This window comes from Somniosus microcephalus, chromosome 9 (assembly GCF_052327205.1).
Source record: "Somniosus microcephalus isolate GS21.2 chromosome 9, FLI_Smic_1.0, whole genome shotgun sequence".
NCBI lineage: Eukaryota > Metazoa > Chordata > Chondrichthyes > Squaliformes > Somniosidae > Somniosus > Somniosus microcephalus.
In genome coordinates this window covers 171664383-171691473 of record NC_140995.1, presented here as the reverse complement: position 1 = coordinate 171691473, position 27091 = coordinate 171664383, and the positions used below count along the sequence as shown (strand labels likewise).

General features: G+C 44.7%; 1 protein-coding gene across 2 annotated transcripts in view; it reads right to left on the bottom strand.

Moving 5' to 3' along the window:
* LOC147112835 (interferon gamma receptor 1-like) overlaps nucleotides 1–27091 on the bottom strand; it is a 72102-nt gene that overhangs the window by 8069 nt on the left and 36942 nt on the right. The window contains exons 2-6 of one of the 2 annotated variants that reach the window (XM_085997510.1): nucleotides 24021–24147; nucleotides 23746–23927; nucleotides 21931–22091; nucleotides 18949–19099; nucleotides 2450–2749 (exon numbers count right to left, since the gene is read on the bottom strand). In XM_085997510.1, the coding sequence (XP_085853636.1) occupies nucleotides 2450–2749; nucleotides 18949–19099; nucleotides 21931–22091; nucleotides 23746–23927; nucleotides 24021–24147 (921 nt within the window). The remainder of the gene's footprint in view (nucleotides 1–2449; nucleotides 2750–18948; nucleotides 19100–21930; nucleotides 22092–23745; nucleotides 23928–24020; nucleotides 24148–27091) is intronic. The other variant, XM_085997511.1, reaches the window with a different exon arrangement.

Genomic DNA, 27091 nt, shown 5'->3' with positions numbered 1-27091 from the left:
ATCTCAAAAATTGTAATTATATTAGTCAGACATGACCTACCCATCACAAATCCATGCCGACTCCTGTTCAATTGCTCATTATGTAATGTTATATTCTATATATAGACACACCAGCTCTGCAATGAGTCATATAACGTGGATTGTGTTAAGGAACCAGCAGTAGAAAGTGATATAGGCAAAGTATTTTTTCCTAGATTATGCAGCTTTTTCTACTATTCATCAAAACTTACAGCGCCTTTAGCACACAATACATTCCAAAATGCTTCACAGGAGTGTAACCAGACAAAAACTGACACCGAGCCAAGGAAGGAGCTATTAGGACGGGTGACTAAAAACTTGGCCAAAGGAGGAGATGATTAGGGAGGGAATTCGAGAGATTATGGCCTGGACGGCTGAAGGCACGGCTGTTGAGTGAGGCAAAGGAGGTGGAAGATGCACAAGAGGCCAGAATTGGAAGAACACAAAGTTCTTGGAGGGTTGTACGGCTGGAAGAGGTTACGGAGATAGGGAGGGAGAGGTCGTGGAGGGATTTGAAACCAAGGATGAGAATTTTAAAATCAATGCATTGTGGGACTGGGAACCAATGTAGATCAGCAAGCATGAGGTGATTGGTGAGCGGTACAAGCAGCAGAGTTTTGGATGAGCTCAAGTTTATGGAGGGTGAAAGATGGAAGGCCGGCCATGAGAGCATTAAAAGTCACCCTGGAGGTAACAAAAGCATAGATGAGGGTTTCAGCAGAAGATGGACTGAGGCAGGGGCATAGGCAGGCGATGTTATGGAGGTGGAAGTGGGCAGTCTTTGTGATGGTGAGGATATGGGGTCAGAAGCTCAACTCAGTCATTGGTTTTATTGATAGCTACTCTGCATTGATTAGGCATGTTCAGTCTACTAACACATCCTAGGTCTCTTTTTAACTTCATCTTTACCCATCTTAGCACCACTTATGGAGTATGCGTCACCCAATTTTTCCTCGGGTGCGGCACTTCACTATTGTCTGCAGTAAGTTTCATCTGCCATTTTTCTACCCACTTACATATTTTGTGCAACTCTAGTTTTTGTGCAGCTTTTGCGGATTCCACTGCCCCTCCTACTTTGGTATTATCTCCAAATTTTACCAATTTGCATTGAGTTTTCACACTGATTCAGTATTATTTGTAGACCCCGACAGGTGACTCAGTAGAACACTAAAAAATACTCCATGCTGCCACAGTAAAATTACTTAAATAAGTATTTTTTTTTTTTTTTTTTTTTTTTAAACTTCTCAAATTTAGCAAAACAAATTATGCAGATGCCAGCACAAACAATGCAAAAGCAGCAGAAAGAATTGGCAGACTGTTATAAAGGTTTTCAAATAGATTTTATTGGTAACAACTTTAATACGATTAGTGGAGTGTAGAGCCTATACAGGCTCTATTGAACTGTGCAAAGTCTACATTATTTTTTAATCCCTGGCAGATTACAGTCCGCATGACACTTGCAAGTTCATAAAGAGGTCTTTAGGCGGCTGTTTCCGCACGGGTAGTACTGTGAATTAGTAGGTTGGAGATTGTTCCCTGGTAGAAGCTTAAGCAGCACATGATTCACACTGGAGCTTGGCGGGTTAGTAGGGTTCTGGAGTGTCTTAGTTCTTCGGTTAGTTCCAAACTCCACTCTCCAGGGGAGAAAAAAAAAAGAGGATTCTTGGGAGCACTGGAAGTGGGCAAAACAAGTCCTCAGAAAGGAGACCCATACGGTTAAGTGTTTCTACAGCTCCAGGTGAACACTGAGCAACATTTTTTAATTTTTTTTAAATTAAAAGATTGGTCCATGTCTTGCGTCCATGCTTAAAGTGGATGGCGTAGGAGGAGGGGAATGAAGTTGCATCACAACAGAGAACTGGGTTATCTTGTAAGCTGTGGAAGATTCCTGCCCTTCTGGCAAGAGGCCAACTCGCCTTATCAATGTTATATAGGGAGGCAAGTCATGCTTTTTGTTGCCCCCTCCAGAATGTGCACAGTAGTGTGCCATTTTGGCTCCACTCAGATTCCAGGATGGGTGGAATCTGCAGATTTTTAAAAAATAAAAATGAAAAGAACTGGACCTGCACACCAGACAAAAACACATGAGAAAGAGAGAGAAAAAATTAAGGGACAGCCACAGTTAGGATATAGTACAACATAAATGTACCACTAGCTTGTTCTACTAAACTTGGCATTTTCACACTTTTGGCATATTCATCTGTTCGCTATTTGTAGTGAAATCGTAAACATAAATGAAGGATGCATTCAGAATTTCACTATAAACAACGGCGAGAGGAAAGTTTTTCCCTGTATGGTCACTTCAACAGCTACAGTTTAGCTGCTAGGCAACAAGAGTGATTATCTGTGGGCGAAACAAAATACAAGCTTTGATCACGCACAAGCCAAGAGCACTGCATACTAAGCACATACTCCAACAGAGTATACATACCTCTGGAGGACTCAGTATTGTCTGGCTGCAATTTGGGAGCTCCGTATTCCAACTCATCTGGCTGCAATTTGGGAAGAGCTCTGTATTCCAACTCATCTGAGGTATCTGGATACTCCTCATCCTCCTCTGGATACTCATCCTCCTCTGGATACTCCTCATCCTCCTCTGGATACTCCTCATCCTCCATGTAATCCTCATACTCGTCCTCTCCTTCTTTCCCAGAGTAATCCAGTTCTTTAGACTGGGGAGTGATGTAGACCTCTCTCCTTAGGGTTGGTGACCAAGAAAAGTTCCTTGAATCTGTCAAAATATTGCATGGCATTCATGAATGATGTTTGCATTCACATGGTTGGACTTTAAGAAGTAGTCAAGTACTGGCCATGCGAAATTCATCCTTTGCCATCATGCTGTTTTTTTTTTTTTTTTTTTTTTAAGTTGTTGCCCTCTGCAGTTGATGCAGCTCTCCCGTCACAACTCCCAACTCTGTGGTAGTAGAAAAGGAGCACTGGTCTTCATCATTAACCCCTTAGCTAGCTACCTCCCTTGATAACAGATGTTTCAGACAAATTGAAGCCAATTTTCATCTTCCAGATAAAGGTAGTTTAGAACTAAGTTTCCTGAAAGGTTAAGTGCAAAGAACACTCAATTCTCTTATACAAGCTCCTTTGCATAATTAATCATAACTCCACGTGCAAATTCAGACAGGTCTAAAGAAGACAATGGGGGGGAGAAATTGAAATGCATTGCACCCATTTTCAGGCATAACGTGGGCACACCGAATACCAATTTCTGCATGGCCACCGCCATATTAGTTCTTGCTGTTTTTAGGCGTCTCTTGAAAGCAGCGTGGTCCAATTTAAATATGCAAATACGAGTCTTTCGCCTGTTTCAGGACCCTTCTGCAATATGTGAGAATCTAGACGGAGCAAGCACTGTGCATGCTCAGATTAGTTTTTCCATTTCTACAGTGCTCCTTCAGCTCTACAGCACGACTGCGGGTCTCTACCTGTCCGCAATCGCTGCCTTCCCGTTCTCCTCTCAGGATTTATATGACGGCTGCTGCTGGTGAGGCACCCGGCTTAAATTGGCCGACCGGTGAGTTGCCTCTGGAGGCACAGTTAGCCCAGACACCTTGCTGCGATTGTCAAGGGGAGGCCCAGGGCCTAATTTCGAGAGATCCTTAGGCCAATCTTGTCAGACGCATGCACCCTTTTCACGTCTGAAGTCGAGTGCTACCCAATTTCTACCCCTAGTGTAGGTACAGGAAATTGGTGTGCAAGTTCATACAACATACGGGATCCTTGGCTTTATAAATAGAGGCATGGAGTACAAAAGCAAGGAAGCTATGCTAAACCTTTATAAATCACTGGTTAGGCCCCAGCTGGAGTACTGTGGCCAATTCTGGGCAACACACTTTAGGAAGGATGTCAAGAGAGGGAATTTACTAGAATGGTACCAGAGATGAAAGACTTCAGTTACGTGGAGAAACTAGAGAAACTGGGATTGTTCTCCTTGGAGCAGAGAAGGTTAAGCAGAGTTTTGATAGAGGTAATCAAAATCATGAAGGGTTTCGATAGAGTAAATAAGGAGAAACTGGCCCCGATATTTACTTGGAGGCATGTTGGGAGCTGGGTTTGGGGGTCCAATATCGCACAGGAAACTCGGAAGTAAGTTCAGCATGTCGGTCAGTGGCTTTTTAAACGGAGCTAGTTCATTAGCATTTTACTTCCGGGTTTGGTGTTCAATCTTCACAACTTCAGTATTTAAAGGCCCAATCCGAGATGCAATTTGGAAGCGTTGGAGTTTGCAACAAAGAAACAGGAAGTTAAATGATGGATTCGATAAGGGCAAATGCTGCACCAGTTTCACGGATGCCTCTTTTGATGTGCTGCTGGGGGCTGTGAGGAGCCGCAGACAGATCATCTTCCCCAGCAATGGGAGGAAGAAACCTGCTGCTGCAGCTACAAAGAAGGCATGGCTGGAGGTGGCCCAGGTGGTCACCAGCAGGAGCACTGTCCCATGCTCCTGGATTCAGTGCAGGAAGTGCTTTAATGACTCAATCAGGTCAGGAAAGGAGATTACAGTGGCACATTCACCTACATCCTGCGGTGCGCCTCACCGCAACCCCTCCTCTGCCTCGTCAAGCCTACTCCATCACATCACTCCTCACACCCACTTATCTTGCACGTCCACCTATCCTTCTCTTTCTATGCACTTCCTCACATCCCTACCTAGTGCGTACACTGGTGCATACTGAAGGGCGCCTCCAGATCTGTCTAAGCACCTGAAGCACATCTTCAGCATGCCAATGCTGTGCTCGATCACACATTTGGTGGTCATATGGCAGTCACTGTAGCGCTGTTGGGCTTCATTAGTCGGGTTTGTGACGAGTGTCATCAGCCAAGTTTGAAATGGATATCCCTCGTCTCCTAGCAGCCACCCCTTAAGTCTGATTGCAGGTCCGAAGACATCAGGGAGCTTGGACTGCCGCTGAACGAAAGCATCATGGCAGCTCCCCGGGAATCTGGCGCACACCTGCAGAAATATCATTCTGAGGTTGCACACCAGCTGCACATTGATGGGGTGGAAGCCCTTGTGGTTGACGAATACTCCTGGTTCTTCTGCGGGTGCCCTGATTGTCACGTGTGGAGTCGATGACGCCCTGCACCTGTGAGAAGTCAGCCAGAGATGCAAACCTGAATGTCCGTTCATTCTGACTGGTGTCATCTCAGATGAAGTTCACATAATTGTCAGCCCTTGCAAACAAGCCATCAGCCACCTGCATGTATTTGTGGGCTGCCAACTGGGAGATCCTGGATATGTCTCCGGCAGAGTCCTGGAAGGATCCAGAGGCAAAAAAGTTGAAGACGGTGGTGACTTTGAGTCACTGGTAATGTGTGGCTACCAGGTCCAGCAGGGAGCAGGGTCTTCTTCTAGGAGGCTGCAGATGTCTGTCACCACCCGAGCCTTCGGAGACACTGCTGTTCTGATATGTCAAGGAAACTCGGCCTCTACTGGTATATCGCGTCATGGGTAGTGCCTCCTGCGAGCAGCTCCCCTCTCTGATGCGGATTGGTAAAAAATTCATGAAAGCTTAAGTGTCAGCAGCAAATCATCAGAGGAAAAAAAGTTAACAAGGGCTCAGAAAAGGCCTAAATTACTTGCATTCCAAATCTGTGGCTCAAAAGTCCACCCGAGGTCCCAATCCTGCTAGGTTCTGGAGTTTACTGTAGAAGTCACAAAAAGCATACCAAAAATAGTGGGGAACCAAGGGACTAATAAGAGTGAGGAACTTAAAGTAATTAACATCAGAAGAGAAAAACTATTGGGACTAAAAGCTGACAAAACCTCTGAACCCGATGGCCTACATCCTAAGGTTTTGAAAGAGGTGGCTGCAGAAATAGTTGATGCATTGGTTGTGATCTTCCAAAATTCCCTAGATTCTAGAATGGTCCCAGCAGATTGGAAGGTAGCAAATGTAACACCGCTGTTCAAGAAAGGAGGGAGAGAGAAAACAGGGAACTACAGGCCAATTAGCCTGACATCAGTACTCAGGAAAATGCTGGAATCCATTATAAAAGAAGTGGTAACAGGGCACTTAGAAAATCATAATATTAGACAGAGTCAACATGGTTTTATGAAAGGGAAATCGTGTTTAACAAATTTATTAGAGTTTTTTTTGAGGATGTAACTAGCAAGGTAGATAAAGGGGAACTAGTGGATGTAATATATTTGGATTTCCAAAAGGCATTTGATAAGGTGCCACATAAAAAGTTGCTACGCAAGATAAGGGCTCATGGGGTTGGGGGTAATATATTAGCATGGATAGAGGATTGGTTAACGGACAGAAAACAGAGTAGGGATAAACGGGTCATTTTCCGTTTGGCTGGCTGTAACTAGTGGGGTGCCGCAAGGCTTGGGCCTCAGCTACTTACAATCTATATTAATGACTTAGATGAAGGGACAATACAAAGCTAGGTGGGAAAGTAAGCTGTGAAGAGGACACCATGGGCTTGACTTTAATAGCCCTGAGGAGGCAGGTTTATAGGCAGCGAAAATCAGAAAAAATGGCTTCAGACTACCAACCCGCCCCCACGTGATTTTCGTGTCGGTTCAGCCGCTCCCAAATTGACTCGACTGGAACCGGTGGGACAGGTAGTTAAGAGCCTGTTAATTGCCTTGCTAAACCTATTTTGAGAGAGGTTTCCCATTTTCGTGCTTCTGGTTCCCGTTTCCTGTCTTGTCAGAAACAGGCCAGCTGCAAGGAGACGAGTTGCTGGAGGACATGATCTGTAGTCATTGGTGGAGCACTTTAAAAGCACTGCTGTAACATGGCTGACATTCAAATACAACAACCTTGTTGTTGGAGGTTTGGGATAAGATTTTGAATATCTACTGACCTTGACTGTTCAAGCTGACAGCCATCTGCAGTGTGACCTGATTGGAATAATTTCAGGCCACTTTGACTGTGCGCTTGCAAGCTTCTTGCCTCAAGTGAAATGGATAGCTACGGGATGGGAAACATTTATATCCTCTCATCCGGGTCGTCAGATTCGGAGGAAGAGCAGCCGCGGCAGCACCGCAATCAGCCACAACAGCAGCAGCAACAACAACAGGAGCGCCAACCTCCTCCTCACCCACCTGATGCTGCACAGGGCAGAGGGCCTCAGCACAGGGCTGCACCTCGCCACAGGGGATACCCCCAACACGGGGTTTACAGGCAAAGGATGAGCTTCCTCAGCATGAGTGAGCATCAGTGCCAAAGGCTAGGCCGAGACTTGAGAGAGACGTAGTCGCTGACATCTGCGCAATGCTGCACCAACACCTGGAGCCCAGAGGAAAGTGTGGACACTCCTTGCCAGTTGCTGTCAAAGTCACCACCGCCGTCAATTTCTTTGCTTCGGGCTCCTTCCAAGGATCAGCAGCAGACATTAGCAGCATCTCCCAGACGGCCACACCACCTGCATCATGCAGGTCACCGATGTCCTCTTTGCAAAGGCGCACAATTACATCCATTTCTCCACGGCTGGCCCAAGTGTGACGGTGCGTGCGGTTGGCTTTGCCAAAATGGCAGGCTTGCCAATGGTGCAGGGCGTCATGGACTGCACACATGTAGCCATTAGAGCCCCCCTATCACAACCCAGCTGTATTTGTCAACTGCAAGGGATTCCATTCCCTGAACGTCCAGCTGGTGTGTAACCACAGGAAGATCATCATGCATGTTTGCGCAAAGTACCTGGCAGTTGCCATGACTCCCTCATCCTGCGCCAGTCTACTGTGCCTCAGCTCTTCCGTCCGCCGACCCAACTTTCCAGATGGCTTCTTGGCAGCAAGGGCTATCCCCTGAAAAAGTGGCTTATGACACCAATGAGGAGGCCATCAAACGATGCTGAGGGGTGGTACAATTTGAGCCACATATCCACCAGAAGCATCATTGAGCAAACCATCGGCTTGTTCAAAATGCGGTTCCGATGCCTAGGCAGATCTGGTGGAGCCTTGCAGTATGCACCAGCCAGGGTGTCTAGAATCGTCGTGGTCTGCTGTGCCTTGCACAACATCGCACAGCAGCACGGCTTAGTGCTGCCGTATGAACAAGTGGCTCAGCACACAGCCTCCTCAGAGGAAGAGGAGGAGGACGGGGAGTGATGCCTTGCGGGGCCGGATGTGGCCAATCCAGCAGCAGGCGAGCACATTGCTGGCCCTCAGGCAAGGGATGCACTCATCCATGCCAGATTCACATTAGCTTATGCTTCAACCACAGGTGGCTGGCACATGGAGATGAATATAAGTCCGACATTCTCAAAACCCCAGGCGTCATGTGTCCAATAAATGGTGGTTTGCACTCAGTGTCACCACCAACATTCTACATGGCATTCTCCCTGAGCCCTCACTCTTGAACTTCCATTTCCCAGAACACAGAGGCCACACTTTAGGTGATCTCAGCAGGTCATTAAACCTTTTCCACACTGAACCCATGTGCGCCTGCACACAGACCTCGAACTCATCTCAGCAATTTGCAGCCAGGCTGCCTTGGTTTGCTGAGGATGCCTCCTCCTTCCATTTCCAGGGAAGAGGACCTTCTGACGTCCTCTAACTCCCTCCATAAGAGCATGGAGAGAGCCCCCATTGAACCTGGCTGCAGCCTTAGTTTTTGGGGCTGCCATTCCTGCAGCAGCCAGCACCTTTAAGAGAAAAAAAGCATTAATTTTACAAAGCCAAAGCCAGGAGAGCACAGAGGCGGCAGGACAAAAGCAGGAGAGGCGAGGCCCGACCAGATTGGACCAGGAGAGCACCGAGGCGGCAGTACAAAAGCAGGAGAGAGGCGAGGCCCGACCAGATCGGACCAGGAGAGCACCAAGGCGGCAGTACAAAAGCAGGAGAGAGGCAAGGCCCGACCAGATCGGACCAGGAGAGCACCGAGGCGGCAGTACAAAAGCAGGAGAGAGGCGAGGCCCGATCATATCAGACCAGGAGAGCACCGAGGCGGCAGTACAAAAGCAGGAGAGAGGCGAGGCACACCAACTCAGCAGCGGGGAGAGGGGTAAAAAGTAATCAGAGTGTGACGTTACCAGGGAGCAAGTAAGTGATTGGTTGGTGAGTATTTCTCTTTTTTAAACTTTAACTCTGTAGTTTGTAGTTGCTAAGGTCTTTTCTGGTGTAGCAGGGACTGTTGGTAAACCATACAAGCGCCTTAGAGTTTATCTTTAATTGGTGATAGTGAATTAATTTAAATTAATTAAAAGGGTAAGTCATGCCAGGAGAGCCCAGCCCCGTGTTATGCTCCTCTTGCTCTATGTGGGAATTCAGGGACACTGCCGGTGTCCCTGATGACGTGTGCCAGAAATGCATCCAGCTGCGGCTACTAGCAGACCGCATTGCGGCGCTGGAGCTGCGGATGGATGGGCTTTGGAGCATTCACGATGCTGACAGGGTCGTGGATAACACGTTTAGTGAGTTGGTCACACCGCAGGTAAGGGCTGCACAGGCAGAAGGGAAATGGGTGACCATTAGGCAGCGCAGTAGAGGCAGGCAGGTAGTGCAGGGGACCCCTGTGGCCATCCCCCTCTCAAACAGGTATACCGATTTGGATACTGTTGAGGGGGATGACTTACCAGAGGAAGGCAGCAGCAGCCAACTTCCCGGCACCAGGGGTGCTTCTGCTGCTCAGGAAGGAAGGAAAAAGAGTGGGAGAGCAATAGTGGTAGGGGATTCTATCGTAAGGGGTACGGATAGGCGTTTCTGTGGCCGTAGACGTGACTCCAGGATGGTTTGTTGCCTCCCTGGTGCCAGGGTCAAGGATGTCACTGAACGGCTGCAGGGCATTCTGAAGGGGGAGGGTGAACAGTCAGAGGTCGTGGTTCACATTGGGACCAATGACATGGGTAGGAAGAGGGATGAGGTCCTGCAGCAAGAATTTAGGGAGCTAGGTAGCAGATTAAAGAGCAGGACCTCAAAGGTTGTAATCTCTGGATTACTCCCGGTGACACATGCTAGTGAGTATAGGAATAGGAGGATAGAGCAGATGAATGCGTGGCTAAAGAGTTGGTGCAGGAGGGAAGGCTATAGTTTCCTGGATCACTGGGCCTGCTTCTGGGGAAGGTGGGACTTGTACAAGTCGGACGGTTTGCACCTGAACCAGAGCGGGACAAATATCCTTGCGGGGAGGTTTGCTAGCACTGTTCGGGGGGGGTTTAAAGTAAAATGGCAGGGGGTTGGGAACCTGAGCAGGGAGACAGAGGAAAGGGAAACAGGGATAAAAGCAAAAGATAGGAAGGAGAAAAACAAAAGTGGCAGTCAGAGAAATCAACGGTTTAAATCAAACGTGGCCACAGTAAATAATAATTCTAATAGGTCTAAGAGCGTTAAAAAAACAAGCCTGAAGGCTTTGTGTCTTAATGCGAGGAGCATTTGTAATAAGGTGGACGAATTGGCTGCGCAAATAGAGTTAAACGAATATGATTTGGTTGGGATTACGGAAACGTGGCTCAAGGATGGCCAAGACTGGGAACTCAACATCCAGGGGTATTCGATATTCAGGAAAGATAGGCAAAAAGGAAAGGGACGTGGGGTAGCATTACTGGTTAAAGAAGGGATTAATACAATTGTAATGAAGGATATTAGCTCTGATGATGTGGAATCTGTATGGGTAGAATTGAGAAATACTAAGGGGGAAAAAACATTAGTGGGAGTGGTATATAGACCTCCCAACAGTAAGGCGGAGGTTGGGGATGGCATTAAAAGGGAAATTAAAGAAGCGTGCAATAAGGGCACAGCAGTCATCATGGGTGACTTTAATCTACATATAGATTGGGCCAACCAAATTAGTAACAATACTGTGGAGGAGGAATTCCTGGGGTGTTTACGGGATGGTTTCCTGGACCAATATGTCGAGGAACCAACCAGAGATCAGGCCATCTTAGACTGGGTATTATGTAACGACAAAGGATTAATTAGCAATCTTGTTGTACGAGGCCCCTTGGGTCTGAGCGATCATAATATGATCGAATTCTTCATTAAGATGGAGAATGAAGTAGTTGAATCAGAGACTAGGGTCCTCAATTTAAATAAAGGAAACTACGATGGTCTGAGGAGCAAGTTGGGTAGGATTGATTGGGGAATGGCACTCAAAGGGTTGACGGTGGATAGGCAATGGCAAACATTCAAAGACCGAATGGATGAGCTACAGAAATTGTTCATCCCAGTTTGGCATAAAAATAAAACAAAAAAGGTGACTCAACCGTGGCTAACAAGGGAAATTAGGGATAGCATAAGATCCAAGGAGACGACATATAAATTGGCCAGAAAAAGCAATAATCCTGAGGATTGGGAGCAGTTTAGGATTCAACAAAGGAGGACAAAGGGATTAATTAAGAAAGGGAAAATAGAATATGAGAGTAAGCTTGCAGGGAACATAAAAACTGACTGTAAAAGATTTATAGATATGTGAAGAGAAAAAGATTGGCGAAGTCAAGCGTAGGTCCCTTGCAGTCAGAATCAGGGGAATTTATAATGGGAAACAAAGAAATGGCAGACCAACTAAATTCATACTTTGGTTCTGTCTTCACAAAGGAGGACACAAATAACCTCCCAGAGATGCCGGGGAACATAGGGCCTGATGAAAGGGTGGAACTGAAAGAAATCAGTATTTGTAGGGAAATGGTGTTAGGAAAATTGATGGGACTAAAGGCCGATAAATCCCCAGGGCCTGATAATCTACATCCCAGGGTACTTAAGGAAGTGGCCCTAGAAATAGTAGATGCATTGCTGGTCATCTTCCAGAACTCGATGGAATCTGGAACAGTACCCATGGATTGGAGGGTAGCTAATGTTACCCCACTATTCAAAAAAGGTGGTCGAGAAAAAGCGCGGAATTATAGACCGGTAAGCCTGACATCGGTAGTGGGGAAAATGCTAGAATCTATTATAAAAGATGTAATAGCAGAGCACTTGGTAAGCAGTGACAGGATCGGACAAAGTCAACATGGATTTACAAAAGGTAAATCATGCTTGACTAATCTACTGGAATTTTTTGAGGATGTAACTGGTAAAATAGATAAGGGAGAACCAGTGGATGTGGTGTATTTGGACTTTCAGAAGGCTTTCAATAAGGTCCCACATAAGAGATTAGCGTGCAAAATTAAGACACATGGGATTGGGGGCAAGGTATTGACTTGGATAGAGAACTGGTTGGCGGACAGAAAGCAAAGAGTTGGAATAAATGGGTCGTTTTCCGAGTGGCAGGCGGTGACTAGTGGGGTACCGCAAGGATCGGTCCTAGGACCCCAGCTGTTCACTAATATATATTAATGATCTGGACGAGGGAATTGGATGTAATATCTCCAAATTTGCAGACGACACAAAGCTGGGTGGGAGGGTATGCTGTGAGGAGGATGTCGTGAAACTCCAGTACGATTTGGACAGATTGGGTGATTGGGCAGAAACATGGCAAATGCACTATAATGTGGATAAATGTGAGGTTATCCACTTTGGTGGCAAAAACAGGAAGGCAGATTATTATTTGAATGGCAATAGATTGGGAGAACGGGAAGTGCAGAGAGACCTGGGTGTTCTTGTACACCAGTCGCTGAAGGTAAGCATGCAGGTGCAGCAGGCGGTTAAGAAGGCAAATGGTATGTTGGCCTTCGTAGCAAGAGGGTTCGAGTACAGGAACAAGGATGTCTTGCTACAGTTGTACAGGGCCTTGGTGAGACCGCACCTTGAGTACTGTGTGCAGTTTTGGTCGCCTTACCTGAGGAAGGACGTTCTTGCCATGGAAGGAGTGCAGCGAAGATTCACCAGGCTGATACCTGGGATGGCAGGAATGACGTATGAGGAGAGATTGTGTCGATTGGGCTTATACTCACTGGAGTTTAGAAGATTGAGAGGGGATCTCATCGAAACTTATAAAATTCTGTCAGGCCTGGACAGACTAGATGCAGGAAGGATGTTCATGATGGCCGGGGAGTCCAGAACCAGGGGTCATAGTCTAAGGATAAGGGGTAAGCCATTTAGGACTGAAATGAGGAGGAATTTCTTCACCCAGAGAGTGGTGAACCTGTGGCATTCTCTGCCACAGAGGGCAGTGGAGGTCAGTTCATTAAATATATTCAAGAAAGAGTTGGATATATTTGTTAAGGCTAAAGGGATCAAGGGATGTGGGGAGAAGGCAGGGACAGGGTACTGAATTTGGATGATCAGCCATGATCTCATTGAATGGCGGAGCAGGCTCGAAGGGCCGAATGGCCTACTCCTGCTCCTATCTTCTATGTTTCTATGGAACACATCTGGCATATTTTTCATTTATTAGTCACATACTAAATTGATAGATTAAAAAAATCATAAATGTGTATTTGGAATAATATGACCAGCAATTTCATTCAATACATTGTGTTCAGACCAGCCGCTGTCAACTCCCCTTTCTAGATAACACAGCACCAAGCCATCGCATCTACATTTTTTGCAAAGGGGACATGGTCCCTTTAAATTTTTACTCAAACAACGAGTCATCGACGCGAGAAACTGACATGCTCCAAGCAATTGCCGAGAGGGACCCGCACGTCGGCCGTAACGAGGCCAATCAAGCAAAAATCGGAACTGCAGGCCGGCGGCATCCGGGAGCGGGTCCGAAAGCTGCCGACCTGCCCCCGTCCTGCCTCCAGAATTAAATTTGCAGCCAAAGAGTCTGCAAAGGGATATAGACAGGTTAAGTGAGTGGGCAATAAAAGGTGGCAGATGGAGTATAATGTGAGGAAATATGAGGTTATTCACTTTGGTAGGAAGAATAGAAAAACAGAATATTTTTAAATGGTGAGAAACTATTAAATGTTGGTGTTCAGAGAGATCTGGGTGTCCTTGTACAGGAAACACAGAAAGCTAGCATGCAGGTACAGCAAGCAATTATGAAGGCAAATGGCATGTTGGCCTTTATTGCAAGAGGTTTGGAGTATAAGAGTAAGGAAGTCTTGCTACAATTGTACAGGGCCTTGGTGAGACAACTCCTGGAGCACTGTACGGTTTTGGTCTCCTTATCTGAAGGAGGACTTGCATGCCTTGGAGGCAGTGCGAAAAAAGGTCACTAGATTGATTCCTGGGATACAAGAGTCATAGAAACATAGAAGATAGGAGCAGGAGTAGGCCATTTGGCCCCTCGAGCCTGCTCCGCCATTCAATGCGAACATGGCTGATCATCCAAATTCAGTACCCTGTCCCTGCTTTCTCCTCATACCCCTTGATCCCTTTAGCCTTAAGAAATATATCCAACTCCTTCTTGAATATATTTAATGAATTGGCCTCCACCGCCTTCTGTGGTAGAGAGTTCCACAGGTTCACCACTCTCTGGGTGAAGAAATTCCTCCTCATTTCTGTCCTAAATGGCCTACCCTTTATCCTTAGACTGTGTCACCTGGTTCTGGACTCCCCGACCATCGGGAACATCCTTTCTGCATCTAGTCTGTCCAGTCCTGCCAGAATTTTATAAGTTTCAATGAGATCACCTCTCATTCTTCTAAACTCCAGCGAGTACAAGCCCAATCGACCCAATCTCTCCTCATACGTCATTCCTGCCATCCCAGGTATCAGTCTGGTGAATCTTCGCTGAACTCCTTCCATGGCAAGAACATCCTTCCTCAGATAAGGCGACCAAAACTGCACACAATACTCAAGATGTGGTCTCACCAAGGCCCTGTACAACTGCAGCAAGACATCCTTGTTCCTGTACTCAAACCCTCTCGCTACGAAGGCCAACATATCATTTGCCTTCTTAACCACTGCTGCACCTGCATGCTTACCTTCAGCGACTGGTGCACAAGGACACCCAGGTCTTGTTGCCCTTCCCCTTCTCCCAATCTATTGCCATTTAGTAATAATCTGCCTTCCTGTTTTTGCCACCAAAGTGGATAACCTCACATTTATCCACTTTATATTGCATCTGCCATGTTTCTGCCCAATCACCCAACATGTTCAAATCATCCTGGAGTTTCTCGACATCCTCCTCACAGCACACACGCCCACCCAGCTTTGTGTCGTCTGCAAATTTGGAGATATTACATCTAGTTCCCTTGTCCAGATCATTTATATATATATATATTGTGAATAGCTGGGGTCCAAGGACCGATCCCTGCAGTACCCCACTAGTCACTGCCTGCCATTCGGAAAAAGACCCGTTTATTCCAACTCTTTGCTGTCTGTCAACCAGTTATCTATCCAAGTCAATACCTTGCCCCCAATCCCATGTGCCTTAACTTTACACGCTAATCTCTTATGCGGGACCTTATCGAAGGCCTTCTGAAAGTCCAGATACACCACATCCACTGGTTCTCCCTTATCTATTTTACCAGTTACATCCTCAAAAAATTCCAGTAGATTAGTCAAGCACGATTTACCTTTTGCGAATCCATGTTGACTTTGTCCGATCCTGTCACTGTTTTCCAAGTGCTCTGCTATTACATCTTTTATAATGGACTCTAGCATTTTCCCCACTACCGATATCGTTTTCTCTCTACCACCTTTTTTGAATAGTGGGGTAACATTAGCTACCCTCCAATCCATGGGTATTGTTCCAGATTCCATCGAATGTTGGAAGATGATCAGCAATGCATCTACTATTTCTCGGGCCACTTCCTTACGTACCCTAGGATGTAGATTATCAGGCCCTGGGGATTTATCGGCCTTCAATCCCATCAATTTCCCCAACACCATTTCCCTACAAATACTGATTTCTTTCAGTTCCTCCCTTTCATCAGACCCTATGTTCCCCGGCATCTCTGGAAGGTTATTTGTGTCCTCCTTTGTGAAGACAGAACCAAAATATGTATTTAGTTGGTCTGCCATTTCTTTGTTCCCTATGATAAATTCCCCTGATTCTGACTGCAAGGGACCTACGCTTGACTTCACCAATCTTTTGCTCTTCACATATCTATAATAAAAGCTTTTACAGTCAGTTTTTATGTTCCCTGCAAGCTTACTCTCATATTCTATTTTCCCTTGCTTAATTAATCCCTTTGTTGAATCCTAATCTGCTCTCAATCCTCTGGAGTACTGCTTTTTCTGGCCAATTTATGTGTCCTCTCCTTGGATCTTATGCTATCCCTAATTTCCCTCGTTAGCCACGGTTGAGTCACCTTTTTTGTTTTATTTTTATGCCAAACTGGGATGAACAAATTCTGTAGTTCATCCATGCGGTCTTTGAATGTTTGCCATTGCCTATCCACCGTCAACCCTTTGAGTGACATCTATGAGGAGAGTCCTATGAGGAGCGGTTGAGTAGATTGGCCCTATACTCTCTGGAGTTTAGCAGAATGAGAGGTGATCTCATTGTAACATACAAGATTCTGAGGAGAATTGACAAAGTAGATGCTGAGAGGTTGTTTCCCCTGGCTGGAGAGTCTAAAATTAGGGGCCAGTCTCAGGATATGGGGTTGGTCATTTAAGACTGAGATGATGAATTTCTTCACTGAGGGTTGTGAATCTTTGGAATTCTCTGCCCCAAAGGTCTGTGGATGCTGAGTCGTTGAGTATATTCAAGGCTGAGAGATAGATTTTTAGACTCCAGGGAAATCGAGGGATATGGGGATCGGGCAGGAAAGTGGAGTTGAGGTCGATGATCAGCCATGATCTTATTGAATGGCAGAGCAGGCTCGGAGGCCCGTATGGCCTACTCCTGCTCCTAATTCTTTTGTTCCTTTGCTGGAGACTTGGCATCTAGCACTCCTGCAAGCTACAAAAAGGAGCAGCCCCTTTTGCATACCCTAATGAAGCTCCCACCTGCTTCGAAGGGTGTGTCCAGCACCTGCCCCAGGCCTGAAATGGGTACGGGGATGAAATGGTGGCAACGCAGCACAATTTCCTTCCACCTCATTTCACAGTCCGGCATGCCCCAGACACTAAAATTACACACCCCACCCCGGGCAAGAAATTCAGCGGAAATGCAGTACAATGTTGCACTTCTTTGCTAGCTTTGTCTGTTGAGGACATCCACTATTTGGATTTGGATGGAGAGATTTCTGCCTCCTCCCTGACCACATCTAGTATTTCCTCCAGTCCCCACTCTCACCAAATGTAGCCAGTTTGCTGCATTGCTTCAGTTCACATTGTCACTATCATTTGTATAGCACTGAATTTTTCTACAAACTGCTGATTGGCTAACCAAAGAATCAACAGTCAAGGCTAGTAATGGTTTCCAAACAAAATATTGGCCCAGAAATTCGGGTCGGGGGCTTCCCGCGGGTGCAAGCCCCCGACCTACACTTAACCTAGCGCGCCAGCAGTTGACCTTTGGCCTGCGTGGAATTCCTCTCCGAGGCCTGTCCCAGAGGCCGGCGCGCTATGCTGGCGTGTCCCAGGGGCGTAGTTAGTGCGAAGCGTCCCCTGGGATCACGTGAGCAACAGGCAGCCAATCGGAGCAGGGAATGCTCCATTCATAAGTCTTGACAGATAGACCTGTCAAAACGTATAAATGTGGAGGCTGTAAAACTGTACTTTACCTTCAAATAATTTTTTTTTTTTTTTTTTTTTTTTAAATCACACTTTGTAAATAAACTGTAAATGACATTAAATAACTATTTTAAACAAAAATTTAAATTTTTGAAAAAAAGAATTTTATAAAAAAACGGCTAAAAATAAACTTACCTTGCTTTAAAGTATTTAAAAGTAAAAAACCTGTGGAAAAAATGTTTTAATTTTAAATAATTGACCACTTACCTTTGAAAATGAAGTCCTTACGGCTGCTTTTTACATTTCTAAAATGTACAGACTTACCCGCACGTTAAAACCTGAAAAAAAAAGGAAGTTCAACGCGCACGCGCAGACTCCCACGCGCACGTGTTCAACCTCTGAACCCCTTGGTTCAGAGGATCGGAAGTGCCGGTTTCCCGCGCATGCATAGTGCATGCAAGATTCCGGCACTTCCATCGGGTCCACGCGTGAGTACTCCGTCCGTACTCGCGTTGGGACCCGAATTTCTGGGCCATTAACTCCATGGAATTTGCAACTGTGTGCAAAGGAGCAACACTTTAATTTACTAGCAAATTACCCAACCTTTGTCTGGAAATATTTAAAAAATGGTAATAATGCAGCATAACTTTGAGGTCGCTAAAATATCCATATCTTACCATGTCCTGTATGTATTCCATAATTACTGATGAGGAAGAAAATTTTACCCATCTTAGTACCAAAAAGTCCCTATATTCCAGCATCCAATTGCTTCATAAATGATTCTGGGGTTTTCACCTCCACTGATCTCTGTGAAAGTCTATCCCATGTATTGATTACATTTTGGGTGAAGAAAAATTTCCTGCTTTCAGTCCTAAATACCATAATCAGGGAGGTTGTCAGACATCAAACATGATGGCGAGTTACACAGTGTGTGGTGTGTGCTGCACATGTACAAGATGTAAACTTATCTTAAGTAAATCGATCAAATACCCCTAAAAAAGGCAACATTACCCGAATCACCACAGTTGCCCCTTGGCATCAGACCAGGATGTCACAGTATACTGGTATGGGGTTAATGGTATGGAAGGTAGCAAAAAAAAAACCAACCACAATATGTTGTAGATAGTTACTTATCACGATATGAGCGAGGATCTTTAAAATACATTGAGGTAGCTCTTTTAACAGCACCCTCTAGCACATAGCAGCTTCTTGCAGGTTTATCAGCATTATTAGCAACAAGCAGCAATCATGAAATCTGAGTATTAAAATATCACCTCAGTAACAATCTTACCAAGTCTAAAAAGGGGCAGGAGCAGTACTAGCGCCATCAAACAGTACTAGCACTGCCTAACGGAACTAAATAGGAGAGATATTCAGTATAGCAACTTGACTTGCTGCGGTTCGACATCCTGTGACAAATTCCACAAATGTTTACGCTTGGAGCCTGCAGCGCAATTTGCTGCCTAAATACCATAATTGTACATATTAGGAAGCCAGTGAAAATACTGTACTATTTCTTGGATTTGAGCAACAAATCACTTAAGATCAGACGTGTATAGTAGTATTACCTGATAGGTTACTGTTACTTGGCTGAATCAGCAAACATGTTTCTTGTGATCTTTTTCCCTTTAGTTTTAATTTGTCTAGTTGCACTTCAGCAGACACACAAGTGACTCCTTTTGTTACAATAATTTTCAATGAACACGTGTTTTTAAATTCCTGTAACAAGTGAAATGGAAGATCAGACAGTCAAGTAATAAAACGACTTTCTGGCTAAGAGCATCACACTCACCAGCACTGCATGTAGTGTAGCGTAGGGCAAGGCAAATAATTTCCTGGTGTGGCCTCTCATAGCTCTAGCTACTTCTTATACAGGATGTGAAAGACTTAATTACTTATCTGTACAGACCTTTTGGATTAGAGATGTGGAAGCCAAAAATAAAAATGCTCAAATCTTGCTCCATATAACTGCATATGTACTTGTAGCATTGATTTGCATATATAGGAGTTGATGTTAAGAAGTCATATTCAACATGGAGCCGTACTGATTCCTCAATTTGGGGGAGGAGGCCTGTAAGTGGTAATCAGCAGGAGGTTACCTTAAACTTGGTTTGATCTGAAGCCATGAGACTCAATGTTGAGGACTCCCAGAGGCATTCCCACTGACTGTGTTGGCCACTTGATGGCGATAGAGCAGTTGGGAATGTTGGCTCATAGGTTTGAGATAGGGGGGAGGGGAGAGCGGGAGCGAGAGGGTAGGGGAGCGAGTGCAAAGGTGCGAGAGAAAGGAGAGAGAGAGAGAGAGAGAGAGAGAGAGAGAGGGCAGCGGGAGGGGAGGGGAGGGCAGGGCAGCGAGAGGGGAGGGCAGGGCAGCGAGAGGGGAGGGCAGGGCAGCGAGAGGGGAGGGCAGGGCAGCGAGAGGGGAGGGCAGGGCAGCGAGAGGGGAGGGCAGGGCAGCGAGAGGGGAGGGCAGGGCAGCGAGAGGGGAGGGCAGGGCAGCGAGAGGGGAGGGCAGGGCAGCGAGAGGGGAGGGCAGGGCAGCGAGAGGGGAGGGCAGGGCAGCGAGAGGGGAGGGCAGGGCAGCGAGAGGGGAGGGCAGGGCAGCGAGAGGGGAGGGCAGGGCAGCGAGAGGGGAGGGCAGGGGAGCGAGAGGGCTAGGGGAGAGAGAGAAAACGGAGGAGCGAATGCAAAGGTGCGAGAGAAAGGAGAGAGAGAGAGAGAGAAAGGAAAGAACAAACTTGCATGTATGTAGCATCTTTCATGACACCATAAAACCAATGAGTTGCTTTTAAAGTGAAGTCTCTGTTGTAATGCAGCATAATATGGCAGCCTATTTGCACACAGCAATATCCCACAAACAGCAATGCGATAAATGATCAGATAAGCAGTTTTAGTAATATTGCTTGATGGATAAATGTTGGACAGGATATTGGGAGAGCTCCCTGTTATTCCTCAAAGCCATGGGATTCTTTTACGTCCACCTGATAAAGCAGGCAGGGGCTCGGATTAGTATTTCATCTGAAAGACAGTACCTCTGACAGTGCAGACTCCTTCAGCACTACGCTGAAGTGTCAGCCTAGATTATGCGGTGTGGCTTGAACCCATGACCTTCTGACTCGGAGGTAAGAGCGTTATCACAGTGACAAGGTTGACATCTAGGACTAAGCCAGGCTTCTGCTTGACTAGTCCATGGGATTGTTCTCCCAGCTTGGGCACCAGCCCCTAGATGCGAGATAGGAGGACTTTGTAGTGATTGTTTACACAATTGGGCATTAAGTATCAACCACAAGGTGTGTGACTGCAGTCACATGTAGGCCAGGCTAGGCAGGGGTGACAGGCTCCCTTGTCCGAAAGGACATTAGTGAACCTGTTGTTTTTTAAAATTTGTTTATGGGATGTGGGCGTCACTGGCAAGGCCAGCATTTTTATTGCCCATCCCTAATTTCCCTTGAGAAGGTGGTGGTGAGCCGCCTTCTTGAACTGCTGCAGTCCGTGTGGTGAAGGTGCTCCCACAGTGCTGTTAGGGAGGGAGTTCCAGGACTTTGACCCAGTGACGATGAAGGCTCGGCGATATACTTCCAAGTCAGGATGGTGTGTAACTTGGAGGTGTTCCCATGTGCCTGCTGCCCTTGTCCTTCTAGGTGGAAGAGGTCGCAGGTTTGGGAGGTGCTGCCGAAGAAGCCTTGGCGAGTTGCTGCAGTGCATCTTGTAGATGGTACACACTGCAGCCACAGTTCGCCGGTGGTGGAGGGAGTGAGTGTTTAAAGTGGTGGATGTGGTGCCACAATCCGAAACTTTCGGCATTCATGTTCTGTCCACAGATTACCAGATTTATTGCATTCAAGTTCACAGCTTGCCATGGTGGGATTTCAACTCATGACCGGTGGATTGTTAGTCCAGTATCATAACCACTAGGCTTCTGCACTCTAAAGACTGCACAAATGAAGTGAGGCAAGGCAGTGATGAATGTTAACAGGGGAAAAAAACTATATACAGGTATATGTATATTTGAAATTGTTTAACTTGTTGATGACATTTCCACATTAAAGTAAAATGATTCCATTAAATAAGTATAAACCAGAGCAATTCAAAGTAAAATATAATATATAAAGCTTATCGGATTTCTAAACTAGCTACTCTACTAAGAAAAAAGGCTAATTTCTACAACTATACAACTTTTTAAAATTCATTCTCAAGATGTGGGTGTTGCTGGCAAGTTCAGCATTTGTTGCCCATCCCGTTATCCTGACAAGGTGGTGGTGGACCCTCTTGAACTGCTGCAATCCTATTCTTGTTATTTTTCTTGAGTGCTTTGATACACCTGAGTGACTTGCTAGGCCACGTCAGAAGGCAGTTAAATCAACCACGTTGATGTGGGACTGGAGCCACATATAGGCCAGACCAGGTAAGGGCAGCAGATTTCCTTCCCTAAAGGACATTAAACTAACATATACACACACCGATCCAATACAGAAGCATTACTTTTAAAGAAAATCTCACTATTTGTAGCGCTATTGAAAAAATACTTGCATACTTTTAAAAAATCTTACCGGTTTAGGGGCTTCACGTTTCCAGTAGTAAATGTTACATGTTAGCTTTTTAAAAGCCCTTTTAATGTTTCTTGCAGTGGAATTAGGATCTGCACACTTAACTTTGACTGTTAATTCATTTCCATTAGCTGCAAGATCTACGTGGGGAGGACCCAATGTGGCTGTATAAGGCATCAAAATGACATTTGTGAACACACTGCAATTCTCTTGAAATATTTAATAAATTCTGAACAGCAAATGTCACTATTTTATATAAAATAATGGATAGATGGAGCAATTAGACTGTGTTTTGCGGGGTAGGTTTATCATGTTAAAGGTTTGAGCAATTTAGACAAGTCATCTGAAATCAAACTGAATCACAACTTTATTACTCAACACATTTTAAGGGTTAAAATAAATGAACAACATACATGAACCCAAATTTTTGGCACCAAAATATTTATCAAGGGGAGAACGTCAGTGCTGGAAAATCACTTTCAGGTCATGGATAAAAAGGTTAGATGCAGGTAAATCTCCTTCTACTCTGGGCCTGATAAGTCTTAATCCTAAACGTGTAAAAAAAAAAAAATTCCTTACTCCAAGTGTGAATTTTCCATTGCCCTCTCCTTGAGCAAGACTGCTAATTTTATATTAATTGCCAACAAATTATGGGTATGTTTGTGTACTTCAGACTCACTAGAGATGGTTATTGCCCATTAACACATCCCTGCCTAGGTCTTATCCTATATGGAATGTAATTGCGATGTTTCGATGACATTATAAACCATGACAGTAAAGAATGAGTGGCTTGTACCAAAAGCCTTTATGCAGACAGTGAATTATACTACTGTAATTGCTCCCTTCAGTCATAGGTTTAATGCACAGTTGCATTTTTATTTAAGGCATTAATTTTTTTTTAGTTTTTAATTTAGCACTCCCAATAGTTCTGTGGAAAATCTAACCACAGTATGGAACTGAGCAATACAAAGTCCCAGCCTTAATGCCTGGTCTATGCTGCATTACCAGATCTCAGCCAGGGATATTATGATCGACAGTGGAGGCTCCGATTTAGACATTGGAGGGAAAACAATGTCAGCCAGAGCACCTGCTCCTTTTCACTGTTCAGCAATTTTCGTAGAACGTGCCTTCATGTTGGGCGTGAACAAAAAAAGTATGGTTGCGATATATTTCATCGGAGTTAGCCGATACTCACTACCTAAACTTGCACATGAGGAATGACCACTGAAGCATAGGAGGGGGGAAGGAAATTGGGGGAAAATAATTATGTTGAGCCTTTTATGCTTAAGCTCTCTGCTAGCAGGTAGGCAACAGTTTGTTTTTACTGCATTTAAATAAAAAGCAGGTTGAAATGCTCAGGTCAATAAAGATACTCCCCTCTTTGTTAAGTGATAGGAAAAATGTTGACAGTATATGCAATTTATTTTCAGTTCTCAATTGAACCTTATGTTGTATGCAGTCAGTTGAGTAAAAGAGGTAGAGAGGATACATGTCATGTCACAACGGCCATTTTATAAATCAGCAAATTGATTACTAGACACTTTTTATGGAAAGATGAAGGAAATACCACCTTAAGATCTAGAATAATTATAAGCATTAAAAGGGTACTTTTTTTTTTACATTTAAAGCCAACACTCCTCCTGGATGGAGTTAAATTTTAGTACTGTGATCTGGCGCTTAAATAAAAACAAGACAATTTTCTGAGAGACTTAGATAGCATTACCTCATTAAAAAAAAGACAACCTTAATTTGCAATTGTTGCAAAATATAAGAGGCATTAAAATAATGGATGAAGCTTTCCTTTAAATTCCAACTTACCATTATCACTAAAAGAGAACCGGTCAGTGCAAGAAAAATTTGACACTTGTGACGACGTAACTGCACTAATTCTGGCATAATAGCTGTTCACATGATCTAGGGGAGGTTTAAAAGCATCACTGAGATCACAATAATGCGTTGAAATATTTAAACAAGGGGAAAAAGGCTTCCAGTCTCCCGATCTGTAAAACATGAGAGTTTTTGTTAAGCTTATAGTACATAATGTTTTCTTTTAAATTAAAATGTAAATTTAAAAAATCAAAATTATAACTTACTCGTAATCACGGAAATCAACATTAAACCTTGATGTTCTAGATGCATCAACTACATCCCACTTCAAGACAGTATGAAAGTTATGAGACTTTACAGACAAGTTCACTGGAGGCGAAAGATGATGAGGTTCTGTTAAAAAAATAATTTTTAAAAAGTGGTCAGGTAATTCAAGTTACTTGTTTTGATTAGAAACCAAGACATTTTTGGACTAGTAAAAGGCCATTTGGTTCAAGAAATCCATCCTTTTATTAATCTCAAACTCATTATTCCAGTATATCCCTTAATCCTCTTCCTCCAGAAATCCACTTTCAAGAAACTTACATAGTTGTATCTTGAACACATTTTCACTATTGAACAGCTTTCCCTAATTGGTTATTACATTCCTGAATAAGCAGTGTGTGAAACAGTTGTCTGAATTCCCAAATTACTTTTAAATTAGGTTCCCTAGATGCCAAACTATTTGTCCATTTGAACAATTTGACTGAATTAATCCCATCACAATTTTGAAAATCTCTATTAGGGCACTTTAAAATCTTCCCCAGACTCTTAACTGGAGAACATGAATCATACAGGAAAGGGTGCATTTATTTGGTGCTGACTCATTTACTCAGGTGATGATTATCGGCATGCTTATGTAGGGGTAAAAAGGGTTGATGTGTTGTCATGTTGTAGGATGGTTGGTGGATTGAGGGACTGTCCCTTTGTTTGAAAGTGAGAGAGGAGGACGTACGGCTCTGGTGTCAACGATACTCGTGTTGCACAGAAGAGAAGTCTTCAGTGATGGGATGTGCTCTGACATCTCTTGCAGCATCACTGGGGAGTCCTCGGAGTGCAGGTCAATGTGATGCACTCCCCCATACAGTTCTGGCTCCAACGCAGTCTGGGCCTCCTCACCAGCAAATGTCAAAGTCCATCCCTTTTTGTACGGTGTAATGAAGGCTGCAGGCTACAACTATGTGTGACACACAATCTGGAGCATACAGCAGAGGCCCTCCAGAATTGCCATGCAGCAAAGGTGCCCCTTTAAGGCCGCAATGGACCTCTCAATGACTAATCTTAAAGGCATGTATCTCATTCTGGTGCTGTTCGGGCCATTCTTAGTGGGGTCATTTTTCTTCCTTGAAGAATCCTGGGAGTGCTGTATTTTGAATGAGGAATTTATTGTGACAACTTCCAGCATATCTGATGTTGACCTGCAGGATTCTCTGCATGTTGTCATACACAATTTGTACACTGAGGGAGTCGAAGCCCTTCCTGTTCAGGTAGTTGAAGGGGTTTTCTGTGGGAGCTTGCAAAGCAATGTGGGTGGCATTGATTGCACCCTAGAGCTTGTGAAATCCAGCAAACTGGATGGCCCTATCTCACTGCTGCCTTGCTCTGATGCCAAAGGTGATGAATTCACCAGCTCTCCTGTAAAGTGTGCCAGTCACCATGCCTGTACCGCTGACTGGCTGGTATTGCACAAGTTGACCTTGAATGTCTGAAATGAGCCTATGTCATAAAAGTTGAGTGCGGTGGTCATCTTCACATCCAGAAAGAGCAATGCGGGCAGGTCATCATGCAGCAGAGACAGAGCTATCTTATTGCCCCAATGGTGAAGTACTCTTTTATATACATCTCCTCAGTAAGGTCCTCATATGACTTGTATTGCCTGGATATTCTATAGGGGTGGGGTTGGGTAATATTTGGTAGGCTGCATCCTCATTAAATGTTACCCAACTCTCCTTTGCTGCTTCGCCTCCTTGATAATATTATGGGTATGCCCATGGGGAATGCCATACCTAATCCACAGAAACCCTGACTGTGGGTTGGGTGAAAACCCTGTCAGAAGCAAGCCCAGGTTAATGTAGCACAATAGCAGAAAAAATATTGCTGCAGAACCTTAATAAAACTCTTTACACCCTTCAGGCTCAGAAATTCCTCATTTCTAATCAGTCTAAGTTACCCTGAGTGCATTACAAGTGTAAAAGCAAGAAACTCAGAGCTGTAGGGACACTGGCCCTCATTATAGTATATGTAAATGAGGGCACTTGGTAATCGGTTTGTGGATTGTGGAAAGGGCCAAAACAGCACAAGGGAGCTCGAGAAGGTGCAATTTTATGGTGGCAGTTTCGGCACTGGAAATACACAAAAGAGCAGAGAAATTCACCCCCAAATCGGTGTTGCTCAGCTTGGAGAGCGGTTGGCAGTGGTGTACCCCAGCAGTCAATCCTGGGTCAATTTGAACATGGGAGCACAATATCAAAATTTGCTGATGATACAGTAAGTAGGGGGTTTGGCAAACAGTGAGGAAAACTGTACAAGACTTCAGGATATTATAAACAGTTATAAATTTAGCTCTGCCATCGCAAGTCTGGAAAAGACAAAAGGAGGTGAAATGCAACTTTGGTGGGAGAGCAAAAAGGGACAGTGCCATATTTGGTCACCCGTTATACACCCTGCTCAATATTCCTTTCCAATTTTTAGACTGGAGATGGCAGAGCTAACTTTATAAGTCCAAAGACTACATCAAAATAAACCAGAACAGCAGGACAAGGCAGCACAAGTTCAAAATAGTAAAAAGCAAATTTAAGACTGATTCTATTTTATTGGCTTCTGGGTAGGCAGTAGAGGCAAAAAAAGACCCTGGAATAATTTAACAAACAGTTGGTGCTATGATCAGAGCAGACTGTATGGTCTTTCTGGATGGGCCAAATGACCTTCCTCATCTATACTTATCAGCAGACTATTAAGCCCATCTCTCGTTAATGCCTCAGCATGCAGTCTACCCATTTGCTCTCCTGATGAAAAGCTGTTCAATTGCTCCCTACCTACCAAAAGTAAATCAAGCAAAACTCCAGAATACCTTCGAGATGGATTGGAGATCTGACTTTCTTTTGAACCATACCATTTTATTTTTAATATTCTTTTATGGGAATCTGTAGCTAGTCCTCTTGGTAGCCACTTTAAATTGGTGACAGCACAGCTGTCTAGATGGAGTAACTATTACTCCAAGTAGCTTGCGAGGGAGATCAAGATTAACACAATTATATAAGAAAAAGGGTAGTCAAGGGTAATGACAGATGTGGGTAAT